The sequence below is a fragment of the Panthera onca genome, chromosome B3 (genome assembly GCF_046562875.1).
Source record: "Panthera onca isolate mPanOnc1 chromosome B3, mPanOnc1 haplotype 2, whole genome shotgun sequence".
NCBI classification, from domain to species: Eukaryota; Metazoa; Chordata; class Mammalia; order Carnivora; family Felidae; genus Panthera; species Panthera onca.
This window is the reverse complement of record NC_138344.1, coordinates 79,346,267-79,360,474: the sequence shown is the minus strand read 5'-3', so window position 1 is coordinate 79,360,474 and position 14,208 is coordinate 79,346,267. Positions and strand designations below refer to the sequence as shown.

Here is a 14,208-nt window from a genome sequence, read left to right as displayed (position 1 = left end):
TCAGGCAGGCAAAATGTAATCAAGCCTTTCCCACCCTGTCCTATGACTCAAGACCTTTTGCTGTATTTTGCCTGTTATACTTACGACCAAAAGCATGATGTTTATAGCCTAACTTACATTGATGTGAGTTTAGGTTTTAAAGAATAAACTCTGTGAAACTCTATTCATCACTAGTTATAGCTTTGCAAACTTTGTTCCGGTGGCATGAAGTAAACTGGAAATCAAAGTTGAATTAAAGAGAATTAGGAAAACTTCATAGTATTCTTATGCTGTCAGTCCTGAAGTACACTTCTAGACACTTGCAGGTTCCTGTTGTTCTTGCTCAGCCAGAGAATATTTGGGGAAATAAAGGTTAATCTATAAACCTCCTGGAAAATTCTAGATACCTGTCTAGTGATTCCACTTTGTTCAGCCACTGTTGTCCCCTGAAAATTTGGGGTGGGCCATTGAGCCATGTGAAAAAGATGGAGTGGCTTGGACTTGAAATACTGGAGTAGTACTAATTTGTTTTATCTCCAGACAGCCTTGAACCCACCCATGGATACTCTGAAGGGATAACAGGATAGAGACAATGCATGATTGTTTTCTAGGGAAGAGCACAAAGGAAAAGATAAGAGTGGATAGGATATGAAGTGATGTGAAAGGGCTCTTTCTCTAAAAAGACAAAGAGTACAAGAGTGGAGGATATGCAGAAAATTCAGAATGATAGAATAGGAATAGGAATACATTAAGTGAAAAGTACTGTTTGTGTTTTCATGAGCATGGTCATCAAATTGGAGACTGTAAGACCTAGATTAAAGCAAAATGCTCTATTTAGCATTTTTTTCAAAAAGACTAGACATGTGGATCATGTGATCTCCAGAAGTGGTTTATAAAAATGGAAGAGTTTAGTTACCTCACAGATGAGAATTCCACAGTGGATTGTCATCCTTCTGTACTATCTCCAATCCATGGTGATTCAGCCCTTTCAGTTTAGATTCATCTGGGTGTGATGAATGGATGATCCATAGAGGCATCCTCACCATCCTAACCGTAGAGAGTAGGGTGTTTGGAATCAGGACTGGCACAGATATGTGATTTGGACCCATGATTATTTAACCTGAAATTTCTAAATAACCATTCCAACAAGCAAATCCCTTTTTGAATACTTACAATAAGTAGCATAGTATAGTTTTAAGTCTTATTTCTCTGTAGAAACATATTTGACTGAACATGAGAAAAACATATGCTGCTTAAGAGCCGAATAGTTTTCTTTTTTTTTAACATGTCTATACATATGAAAATTTTATTTTATATATTTGATAGAAATTTAATTAAATGCTTTGTTGAGGAAACTGAATTATTGGTATGTCTGTACTTATATGTTTGTCTGGATCTGTTAAGTACATGTTAAGTTATACGAGGAAGAATTTAAGGAATTAAAGAGCCAAACAGTTTTCAAAAAACATTACAATTCAGTTAATTGTAGAGCATGCTTTGAATACTCATTGATACTGCAGAGTTCATCTAGCACCTACAATCTCATTGTTTATGTTAAAATATTTAATAGTATTTGTGATATATATGATAGACTTATATAACTTATCAGGACTAATGCTTTGTACTGCTTCATGTTTGTTTTTCATTGGGCTTGTGCCTATAGGACATCAGCACAGTATATCAAATTTTTCCTGATGAAGTACTGGGTTCTGGGCAATTTGGAATTGTTTACGGAGGTAGGTTAGTTCACTAGTATTTTTATTAACTTGGAGTTTTAGCTACTTTATGTAGAATAACAGTATCTCCAATAAAAACATAACAGACAACACTGTGTGTATATATGTTTGTGTGTATATCTATCTCTGTGTTTTACCTTTTTCAAAATTTCTCAAGATAGTCACTGTTGGGAAAAAATGGGTATTTTTGTCTTCTAAGAGAAATTTTTCTACTCCTAAAACACTTCTTTTGCTTACATATTGACAAACTCTATCTATAATACTGGTTAGATGTTGGTTTATTTAGACAAAATATTGAGAAGCATGGAAATTATAATTTATAAACTAATTACTATTTAGTATTTCCTTTTAGCATATTAGATGAGAACTCTACAGAAATCCATTCATGTAACTAGATAAAATAATTTTTTAATTCTAATATTCTTGACAATGTACGTATTCATTAAGGTTATCATTTTTAACATTTTTGAAATGAAAGACTATATTTTTACCTTTTTCTTATTGTCAAGCTATTTGGTGAATTTATTACTTTAACCTTTGCTGTTCTAGATTCTAGCCAGTTCAGTTACATTCTTCAAGGCTTTAAGAAACATTTAACATTAATGTTTTACCAGCCCTATAAAATGCCATCATAACTTCCTGTCCTGGATATAATCAGTTAAAAAATCATCTTTTTTGTGAGGTGGGAGTGCTCTGAAATTATCACAGTGTCTCACTCAATATTATTTATGGTAGTATAATATTATGCTTTTTCAGTTAAAAACTGATTAAGTTATATTCTGTTCTAAAAAGTAATTTTAGAGGTGCTTGGCTGGCTTAAGGTATAGAGCATGTGACTCTTGATCTTGTGGTCATGAGTTTGAGCCCCACGTTGGACATGCAGTTTACTTAAAAAAAGAAAGAAAGAAAAGAAAAGAAAAAAAGTGATTTTGATTCTTAAAAAATGCTCAAATGATTTTTTTAATGGAAAACCTACCATAAGTCAGCAGCCATTGTGCTTTTTGTTGCTGCACAACAGTGTAACAGTACTACACAGAGTATTGCTCTACATTGTAATAATTGCTTACAAAAAAGGAAAAGTCTTGCGAGTAGAGCATAACAAATATGCACAACTGCACATAGTGTAGGGGTAAGAAATGAAGTTAGGGAGACCAGATAATTTGTAATACCCAACACTAAAAGAGCAGGCCCAGGAAGAGGCCTCCACAAAGAAACTGAAAAGTTAAGCCTAGACACACAGGGGATGAAGCAGATGAGAACAGCTATCAGAAGAAAGGTCAAGTACTATAGCAGCAGAGGAGTAGAGACAAAAAAGGCTCTGACCTTGAAGATTGTAGAAAGCAAAATGGCTGAGTTGGAGTAGAGATCACAGTGCGTCAAAGAATAAGTGGTGTTAGGGAAGCAGAGAATGTGAAAACAAGACAATCTGGTAGTGAAGGGAAGCAGTCCGAAAGGAGTCAACGGGAAGAGAGTGGGGTAGAGCGGGGAGGAACACCAGATTTACAACAAATGTTGGAACAATTGAATCTCAGTTTAGTTTGTATGTGAAAAAACTTGAGTAATTAGGTCGACTTCCTGTTTTCATTTTCATATTTATTTACTACTACTGTATTCTGTATCTACTACACTATAGTAGTATAGAAGTGAAGAGCTTGAGGGTGCCCTGTAGATTCCCTATAAGGTTTGTTGTGAGAATTAAATGGGATGTAATGTATGGAAAAGGCCTGCCATGTGATGATGGTGATGATGATGGTGATGGTGAAGGTGAGTGTGTATAATTACCTGGGTACTGTGTGTACCTTACATATCTTATTTCATCGAATGCTCACAACAGCCCTACCATTGAAGATGAGGAACCAAAAAGTCAGAAAATTTAAATTATTTCTCAAGGTCACAAAGCTAGTGAGAGCCAAGACTTTTTATTCTTTCCATTTTAATGTGCATTAGTTTACCAGGACTTTAAAATTATACTTTCTTAAGGAGAGCATTTTGCTGGTGGTATAATATTGTCCATATTAAGTAGTTCAATATCCTGTTTCTAAAACACATATTTTTGTGAGAAAATATCAGGCTGTTGATAGGTATAGCTTTTAATGTCCCACTTTTTTGTTCTAAATTGTGGCTGATTTTATAGTACATATTTGATTCAGAATAATGGAGCCAAGAAATGAAATCTTGATGGATATAAGTTGGTGCTCATTAGAAATGTTAATTTATTCAGTGAAACATTTTTGTAATTCTTAAAATTATCTTTATAAATTCTGGTGTTCTTTAATACATATGATATTTAGTAACATTATGCTAATATTTCCCCTTTTCATTTTAAAGGAAAACATCGTAAAACAGGAAGAGACGTAGCTATTAAAATCATTGACAAATTAAGATTTCCAACCAAACAAGAAAGCCAGCTTCGTAATGAGGTTGCAATTCTACAGGTACTTCTTTGCTTTTCTTTTGGAGGCTCTAAAATATTCCTCCAACTTCTTCAAAACAAAGAAAAGTTATCCAAATACCTGGGGCGTAGATTTTTGGGAACACTTTAAAATAACTGGAAAGGCAGATCAAGCATCGAACTACTACCTGTGTAGTATCTTTCCTGAGTCTGGGCAACATTTGTTCTTTTTTATGTATCTAATTCTGGATTTTAATACATTATTAATGCTCATTAAATGGATAATGTTTCAGCATTTGCTCATTGTGGACATGCTGAACCATTTTGTTTCACATTGTAAATGACCTTGTCTTCATAAACATTCCACCGTTATGCTGTGATAATTGTATGAATTGAGTATGTAACTGTCAGCATATCAAGTAAATGAGTAATGTATGCCTGAGATTCAGATCATCTTGGTATTGTTAATGTCCTCTTTGTCTCTCAAAGTAAGCCTTCCCCTTAATATTGAGCATGTTCCTTAACTCCTTTCATTAACAGTCATCCCTTTTACTTTTTTTTTTTAATGTTTGTTTATTTTTGAAAGGGAGAAAGAGACAGAGAGAGAGCATGCAAGCAGGGGAGGGGCAGAGAGAGAGGGAGACACAGAATCCAAAGCAGGCTCCAGGCTGTGAGCTGTCAGCACAGAGTCCAACATGGGGCTCGAACTCATGAACTGCAAGATCATGACCTGAGCCGAAGTTGGACACTTAACCGACTGAGCCACCCAGGCACCCCAATCCCTTTTTCAAGCCAGAATATGTTAGTCAGACATATTATGTGGTATATACAATTTTTTGTAACTGTTAAAACTTTTTCCACAGACTAAAAGGAAATTGAGCAACTGTTTGCTAAATGTGGTCAACCTAGCTATTCAGTCTAGACAATTAGGCCATTGATAAATGGCCATTTTTTTATATAACCACCATAATTCTCTACTTGTTGTGCAAGCTGGTCATAATTTCTAATTCATAGCTTTATTGAATAATTTTCATTTGAACATCACTAACAAAGCAAAACATATTGCATTTCTTCACTTGTTTCATTTAACTGCACTTTATTGAGTTTCATCAATAAAAAGTTGAAGAAGATGCAACTTCTGCCCTAAAGGAGTTCATGTGCATGGACAACCAAAAATAATGCTTGCTATATATAGAAAAATAACATAGACTTTTCTGGGACTAAGAATTTCTAAAGATGGTGTTTTTGTGCTTCTGAACAACTATGTAACACAGAGAACTACCACAGTGTTCTCTGTTTTCATGGGGAAGATGATAACCACGGCTCTGAAGATGCCAATTCATAGATTCATAGCTTGGCGTTTGCTAATCAGTTACCGAAAAAGATTTTTTTAGAAAATTCTTAACTTGGCAACATTGAGCTGTAAGTGACGTCTGAAAAGTTAGTCAATGACATCTTGCCAACCCTGGCCCCCGCCGTCCCCGTCTCCCCTCCCACATAGTGTCCTGAAGGCAGATCCTTTGCAACAGGCCAACATCCAGACTGGCATGTGTACAGAGACATTTATCCTTCCTTACCAGACATGAGGGAAGTTTCTTGGTTAACATGGCTCTGTCACTCTACATTTTATGGCAGTGGCAGAGAGTGACTAGATCAATGTTGAATGTCTGATTTTCTGTGTCTAGAACCTATAATTGGCTCTCCTGAGCATGTCTGTATGTTATCAGCTGCTGATTCTGTAGTAAGGTAGAAAAATAAAATACACCTGAGCATAAACTGCCTCCCATTTCCTCTTCTAAAAGAGTGGATGCAATTAACAACTCAGTTGCAATAAACAGGCTTTGGCAACATTTTCATTACGGGTTTCTAAAAAAAAAAAAGTTTGGTTAGGTTGAAAGTCAAATTCTGCCCCTTGAGTACATGAAGAGTTGGAACAGTTCTCATATTATGGCCTGAAATCTCAGAAATGCTCATTGCTTATCACTCCTCCCCACTGGCCCTAACCAGTCTTCACTTTTTTCATCAAACTTGTATTGATTGAGTACACATATCACGAACTAAGTACTGTTCCGTGTCCAGTGGTTATAGTGGAGGCAGAGACACACAGATCCTTTTTGTCATGAGTCTTAGTTTGAATCACTCGGCTATGCCTTCCGTCAGTCAGATGTTTGCAGCATATTTATGTGTTGAATTTTCAATCACATAGCATGTACTATGCGTCTTATTAAGGTTTGGCTTAATTATATGCACATATTGGATTCAGTAGTTTGTACTTTATCATAAAGTTGCCAATTGGTTCAAAATTTGTTCATCAAAAATAGGGAACTCATCCTATCTTCCAACTGAAACAAATGAAAAAAAAAAGTTTGAACCTTTTTACCAATTGTCAAATTTATCAGCTTCCCAGAAAGATTATAATGCAATATCCAGAGACAATGATGTTTAAGTTCATATCATTGATATATAAATGCCACTCTCACCTTATTTAAAAATACAGTCCACTCAAACCCCCTCACATCCATACCCCTGTACCACTGTTAACTCTGATCTATGGTTTTTTTTCTTCCATAGCACTTAATTGCCTTCTGGTCTGTTACAGAATTTCATTTGTTGTATTTGTTGTGTGTTTCTCACCCCAGCCCCTTCACTAGAATGTGCACATCTGGAGGGCAGATATCATGGTTTCACTTACTGATGTATCCCAAACACAAGAATTTTTTCCTGGTGCACATTACGTGTTTAGCAAATATTTGTTGAATAAAATTGTACAGAAACACCATCCTGTCACATAAGATGGCATACATAATATCCCAGTAGGTAGCAGGAATCTGGTCCACATTTGCTATTAATGTTTAATTGGTTAGTTAAGAAAGATTAACTATGGTTAATGTGGTTAGTTCTCTGAAAGCCCTCATTGCCTCATTTTATATTTTTATTAAAAGTTAGAATTCATCTTTTTGGACCTGAAAAGACAAAGCAGTAATGGGGATAGAGGGTGGGGGTTAGAATTCTGACTCACTAACTGATACGTTCAGACAAAGTGCCATGATCAAAGTCACCTGGATGGTGAGAAAGGTTTTCTTCTACTAACCTTATGGAACAGAATTCCATCCCTCTGGATATAAAAGTGATTCCTGGAAGCATTTGATATCCTCTGCCTTGTGGTTCCCTACTTACAAAAGCTGGAGTCCTCATTTATGGTTGTACCTGGAGTTCACAAGTTCTGCCCTGTCCCCTCCTCCTGATTCTCCAGAAGTGGCCATGTTGACTAAAGTGACTGATGGCAGAAATTCCTGCCCATGCAGCTCTCCTAGTCCTCTGGTCAAATGCTAATTTGTTTCTGTGGTTTGTAAAAAAGCTCCTTAGCTTATAGAAGACTTCAAAGTTGTGTAACTATGGAATATGTGAAAGAATTCTTTCTTTCTCCATTTTCTCCTTTCTATATAACCTAGGTGAAGACTTTCCAAAATCTGATTCAATTGTTAGAAAATTAAGCTCTTCAGATATCTTTAAATAGTTGAAAAATTGAGGCAAGTCTGAATCTTATGGCATAGTTATTATCCCTTACTTATATCATTTAGAAGAGCTGTGTTTTCATTAGATGTAAATACTTCATTATTATTACTATGTTTCAGAACAACGTTAATTAACGTAGATGTTAAACATTTCATAAAATCCCCAAGGGATCCTACTTATATTATTATTTTAAAAGTTGTATCTTGATTTAAAAAAAAAAAACATGGAGAATTTGAAATTATTTTTTCCTATTCATGACAACAAAAAAGAATAAAAAAATTGTTGTTTAATGATTAGGAATATCACAGAAAACTGACCTTTATAAGGAGATGAAACTTTATCTTAAGAAAACTTAGAAACTTAAAAACCTACAGTAAATGATATTGGTATGATATATATTTAATGTACTTTATTAACACAGATTTGTTCAGTCAGAATTAAAACACAAGCACTTCTGTTTATGATACAAGGTGTGAAAGCATTTTGCAATTTAAAAATATAGAATACATAATATAGAAAAAATACATAAGAATTTTACAGGCCATAAGTTAAATATATCCCTTGCACTAACCTCCAAAATTACCTCCATTATTCTGGTTTCTCTATTGGGAGGCACTCCTCTTCTCATTCATGTGTCTCTTAACTTCAAAACAAAACAACAGCAACAGTCAAGTATGGTTGGGATTTGTCTGGGCTGCCTTGCACAGCTGCATCCAACTCTCTCTTTGGTATGGCAGCTCTGTTAGATTTGTGCTCTATTCTTTTCATTCTTGTTCATAGATTTCCTTGTCTTTGGTTTCCCTGCCTTTCTTAAAGAAAATGCAAGGCCCTTTGCCATCCCCTTGTTTTCTTCCTCTGCCTGCCTATCACCCTTTGGCTGTTTTTCAGTCTTTATCTCAGTCCTTGCAGGGCATTGATCATTTGTTCCTTTTTCAAATCTCTGTCCTCACTCCCCCCTGCACTTATCAGATCCTGTTTCTCTTTCCCTGCTAGTCCTTCCATCTTGTCTTCCTGAACTTCTCCTTTCTTTCATCTAAATGGCCCATACTAATATGGGACTCATTCCTGAAGTGAGGTCATCCACTTTAAGGGAGTCCTCTGTCATCCCTTCCCAGGTCATTCCTTAATTGATCTTTTGAGTTCTGATCTTCCACAGGCACTTGAGTCTCAGACCTTTGACCTTAGGACATCTCCACTATGGGCCGGTCTCACCCCAAACCAACCAGCCTAGAACCAAACGCTTAAACCTTAATCATTCTTCCAGGTTCTAAGGCAAGAACCCTTTTCTTCAATTAATAAAAATATTAAGTCCATCAGCAATAACTGTGAAATACTTCCTTTATACAAACAAGTTACTGAGCTTCTGGCCCATGTAAAAATGAATGAAACCTACCAAGTTTCATTCTGACTTCTATTTGGGCAGTCAGGTACAAGTAACTGCAAATCGTGTTAGCTGTGGAAATATAGTGAAAGAAATCACGGATTATGACTGAGGCCAGAATGTTGGAATCAGGGAGAGCTTCCAAGAGAAATATAGCATTGATGAAATCTTGAAAGATTCATAGGTTTTTATACCCAGAGAAATGCTGGAAAGGGCTATTAGGCTGAGGGGCTACCTTAGTAAAATAAATATTCTATGACAAATGAGTAGAAAAATTTAGATCATTTTGGAAGAGTGGCCTTCAAACATTTTTCATCATGTATCTCAAAAATAATTCTAAAAAAAAACTTTGTAACTGTTTGTGTATTTTTAAGATGACAGCTAGAACTATTTTGTCATATTTTAAAGAGTTTTAATTTTGTACTATATTAAAGTATCAATATTTAAAAATAAAGCTATTATAGAACTCCTTTAAATGTATGCATTAGAATCTAAATGTCATAGACATTTGATATTCTTTACCATCCATTTAAAAAAATACGTGAATGTGCATTTCTTTAACAATAGTATAATTCACAACATTCCTTGTTTCCTTTGCCTATATTTCACTTTTCCCACAAAATTATATTCCATTGTAATGTGTTTTTATACCTGGAAGTCTTTTGTTGGTTCCTTTGCATAATTATTTACAATAAAAATAAGTATATATTTAAAATTTCTTGATTAGCACACTTTAAGTGTTTAAAACATACTTTTGGATTAAGTTATAATTATTAGTAAAAGCTTTATTCTGTAAAATTTTATCAGTACTTCTTAAATAAAAAATAAAGTGTTACTGAAAGTATACTATTTATTGAGATTAATTTTTTAATTCAGTTCATAAGTTGGTGGGTGTTTATTACTTAGTGTTTGAGTTAGAATTCAGCAATAGTTTTCTTTTTTTTAACTGTAGGAGCCACTTTGTAAGAGAAAACAAAAATGGTGGTTTATCTTCAGAAATTCATTTCAGTCCCCTCTCCATTAATAAATCCATTAAATCTTCTTGAATTTTGGTGAAAGTGTGAATTAGAAATTAAGTTACAGAAGTATTGATTTCCATGTTAGTGTCAGTCACTTCAGACCAATATAGTATTTCGAATTTTCTCTCTACTTTTCTCCCTGAGGATTTTTCTTCCTATTTGGAGTTAGTGAGAAGTATCCATTGTAAGGGAGAAAAATTTTTATGAAAAGAAACATCGCAATAGAGAATTTAAAAGCTATATGGCTATTCTCAGGTCTGTATTAGAAGATAATTTGTGGACTGGTATGATTCATTCATTCATTCCTCATATATAACTGAGGGCCCACCATGTTCCAGGCAGCAGGGATACAGATATAAACAAAACAGATTTTCTTAAAATTATGCTCTGTTCCCATATCTCTTAAAAATCTTTCTGTTCCACAAGAGTATAACTACTTAGGAGACTGCTGTTATGAGTCAGAGTGCGCAGTAAGACCAGGAAATGGATTTCGTGTGAGTTCATAGAGAGCCTTACATATTGTGCCAGGTTGATTGGATTTTATTCTGCTTGAAATGTTTTGTTTTGTTTTGTTTTGTTTTTTTAAGTTATGATCAAAATAACATTTGGGGATGGTATATTATAGAGAAAAAAGTTTGAAGACAAGAAAACCTTGTTAGAGGCTATTTGCTCCTTTCAACTGCTAGTGACGAAGTGCCCCTGTTCCTCGTCTTTCTTTCTACACATTTGCCCTAACTTCATCCTTAACATTTCCGTTGGCACTAGTCTAGACCAAGCTTTTAAATTCATGCCTTGATTACTGCAACAGGTGATATTCTGATAGCTTGGCTCCCCATCCCCCAATCCCACTCCATCATCATCTGCTGGCCCTGCCTTTTCTCTGGTTCATCTGAAGACCCCAACCAGATGAGTCTTTAGTGGTTTCCATCCTATCCCTCCCTAGCTTAGTAGTTTTCTTATTTCATCAAATCTATTTTTCCTGGTTTTTTTACATCGTAGGTGATCATGCTGTACCTTATCACTACTATTCAACTGAACCTTTCATTCCTCTTTGAATTATTGTTCTCATCATTACTCTTAACCTCTGGCCATTGCTCAGCTTTTAATTCCAAGGCTGGATGCCCATCCTGGTTTACTTGGTTTATCCATGTTTGATTGACCTTCCAGATCTCCCAGTCTTGTGCTGTTTTCCATATTTCCTGTTTATCTATGGTTTCTAGTCTTCATATAAAGTAACATTTATTGAATACTTCTTATGTAATAATTAGATCATAAACGAATTTGAAGGTCTCAGCAACACCTTGTTTTCAGCTTCCACAATGCCTAGCATGGTAGTAAAGACTTTATAAGTAACCGATTAACTTTTGACAAAATGATCTTAAATCACATACTGTATTTTCTTAAACTCTTTGTCAGGGCCTTTGTCATAATACTTTTTGTATGAATCAATAAATTTTAAGTTCTAATTTGAAAATTGTGGTATTTGTTAAGGAGGACGAGTTTGTAGAATAGCTGCTAATTGTTCCTGATGTTACAGGCTGTCTCAAAAACTGAATCCTGGGGGAAAAATTGGGCTTTGGGTGCAAAGAAAGGCAGAGAACATATCGGAGTGATGCTTTTAAATACAGTGGAACCTCAAGATCAAGAGAGGATTTGATAACATAGAACAACACTGTGGTGGTATATGGGTTTAGAAATAGACTGAGCTATAGGGGAAGTCCCACCAGTTAGGAAGCTGAAGAATCGTCAAGGCAATTTGTCATGGTGGATGTCATAACAGGTAGAGGGGACACTGAGATGAGAAGACTTGCCACAGGCAGCATTCAGAAATCTAGACAATATGCTGAGATGGGCTGTAAGATCATATTGAGGAGACTGAAGTAACACGGACCTTGAAAGCACACCAGTTAGAACATCAGGACCCCAGTTCTAAATGGATTTGAGTCCACAGAGAGTATTCAAGCAATGGATACTATAGTGTTTAAAGAGCATGAGGTCTAGAATCAGATGCCTGGGTTCAAAGCTCAGACTTTTTATTTAAGAGTTCTTAGGAACTTGGATAAATTACTTAAGCTCTCTGAGCCTCAGTTTCCTTACCTAGGAAACCTTGTAGAGATGTTGTGAGACTCAGATGTGATAATTTTGTGGAACTCTTAGCAGTGCCTGGCATATAAGTAAGTAAAGGTGCCATACTTACTAGGTGTTACTAGTATTGCCACAACTAGGCTATAGAGTCTAGCTTCTAGAAACCAGTTCCTGTAACTTGTTGAATTCCCTACATATAGAACCTAGAAACATTATTTCATCCTAACAAAGAACATGGTTGACTCAGAGCCTAGACTGGGGCTGAACACACTTTAACATATGCCTGGCCCCTGATGGGTGCTCAGTGAATATTTATTGAACACATTGTCTAGCCATACTGAAGAAACCAAGGGAATACAGAATTGCAGAGCATGCCAGTAGATAATAAAGCATTCTTTACCATTTTGTCTAAAAACGTCAATGTGTAAGTAAATGGCTTTGTTCCCTTAGTCTAGAAGGATGATCAGGAGGTGGAGAAAAGATGATCATGCTAGAAAACCAGAAAATAATATTGCCAAGTGTGGGTGGGAAAAATGAAAATTTTTGCAAACTGGTAGTTTTTAAAAAAATCATGAAGGAGTCATTTTTTTTTCTTTCTCTAGAGAAAAATATGCAACATTTGAGTATCTTTTCTTTTAGTGTGTAGGAAGAGGTTAGTTTATACTTCTGTTGTTTCATTGAATATGTTTATTATATTTCTTAAAATATTTCTTTCTGTTTTATTGCATGAAGAATTTTCATGAAATTGTTTGTTCAGATAAGACATGTTTTGCAGCTCTGATAATCTTGTTATCTTCTGCATGTTCCAAAAAATTAAGCCCATTGATTATGTATATACATATCTAACATGGAGGAAAAAAGGAAACAAAGATCTATTATAAGAAAAAGAAAATGAACTTAGAGATTTTTCCAAATAGGTATCCTGTTCAGTAAGAAGTTAGAATGAAAACTTAGTGTCAAAAAGTCAGGTTCCAAGTTAAAACTCTTCCTTCTTCTCTCTCTCTCTCTCTCTCTCTCTCTCTCTCTCTTTTTGGTAGGGCGGGGGGGGGGGGTAAATCTTTTTTTAGCATTGATTTCCTTAATTATGAATTCGAATTCATCTGACTTGCTGTGCTTACTTTGCAGGAATGTTTTGGGGAACTAAATTAAATAATATATAAAATGTTTTTTAAATCAGTGTTTCCCAGTGTATTTTTGGAAGAATACTAGTCGGTCCTTCATGGAAGGGGATGGGGGTAAAGATTCCCTCATTAAGACAGTTTAAAAAATATGTGTCTTATATCTTATATTCAGATCATCCCACATCTTATAAGTGAATACAGTCTTTCACTTATTAAAGATTCTGAAAAGCCCCATGATTAAGAATTTGTTTAATTTTCAGAATATATCAATGAAACACATTTTGCTACAGAAACCTTACACAAATGTGAAATGTCACCATTTGACCTGTTTGCCAATAGTGTCTGTCTTCTGTTGCTGTTCAGTAGACCCTGTATACTCACTCCACTTCCTATTATCTGGTATATAAGGCATCAGAAGGGTTATGTGTCTGCACAGATCATTTAATGCTATAAGAGAATGTTATGCTTTCTGGAGTGCTGGCATCTAAATATAGAAGCTGGGCTACAGTGTTATGATTTGTTAAAAATTACACTTTAAAATCTAACACCAAGACTAGATTGGATTTATGCATTCATGTTTCTAGCCAGATTAACAGGAAATAAAAAAAAGTGTTGCAGATGTGTCTCCATTGCCATGCATTTGATAGCAAGTTGAAAAAAATGCAGATATTTGAGCCATTTTCAGCTATCATATACAATAAACACATCTTGATTTACAAATTCCAATTTTTCTATTTTAGCAACCATACTTTTAATTCCTGCCTTTCCTCTAAACACAAACTGAGTAATAGCATGGAAGAAAGGGTAGGGGGTCATACTTTATGGGTGGAATGTTACAAACACTGTTGTTGTTGTTGTTGTTGTTGTTTTTTAAGGCATTGGTCATTTGTTAACTTTCTATCTTTGAAGTCTTTGTGTTGGCTCTTTTTACCTAGTCAACTTGAAATTGTGGTCTTAGTTGGGGCTTAAGGGTTAAGTA

General features: G+C 35.1%; 1 protein-coding gene across 2 annotated transcripts in view; it reads left to right on the top strand.

Annotated features, from left to right (window-relative positions):
• The window catches only part of PRKD1 (protein kinase D1), a 328,491-nt gene that overhangs the window by 282,628 nt on the left and 31,655 nt on the right, over positions 1-14,208 (top strand). For both annotated transcript variants that reach the window (XM_060619415.3, XM_060619414.3), the window contains 2 exons: positions 1,643-1,715; positions 4,044-4,150. In XM_060619415.3, coding sequence (XP_060475398.1) covers positions 1,643-1,715; positions 4,044-4,150 — 180 coding nt within the window. The remainder of the gene's footprint in view (positions 1-1,642; positions 1,716-4,043; positions 4,151-14,208) is intronic.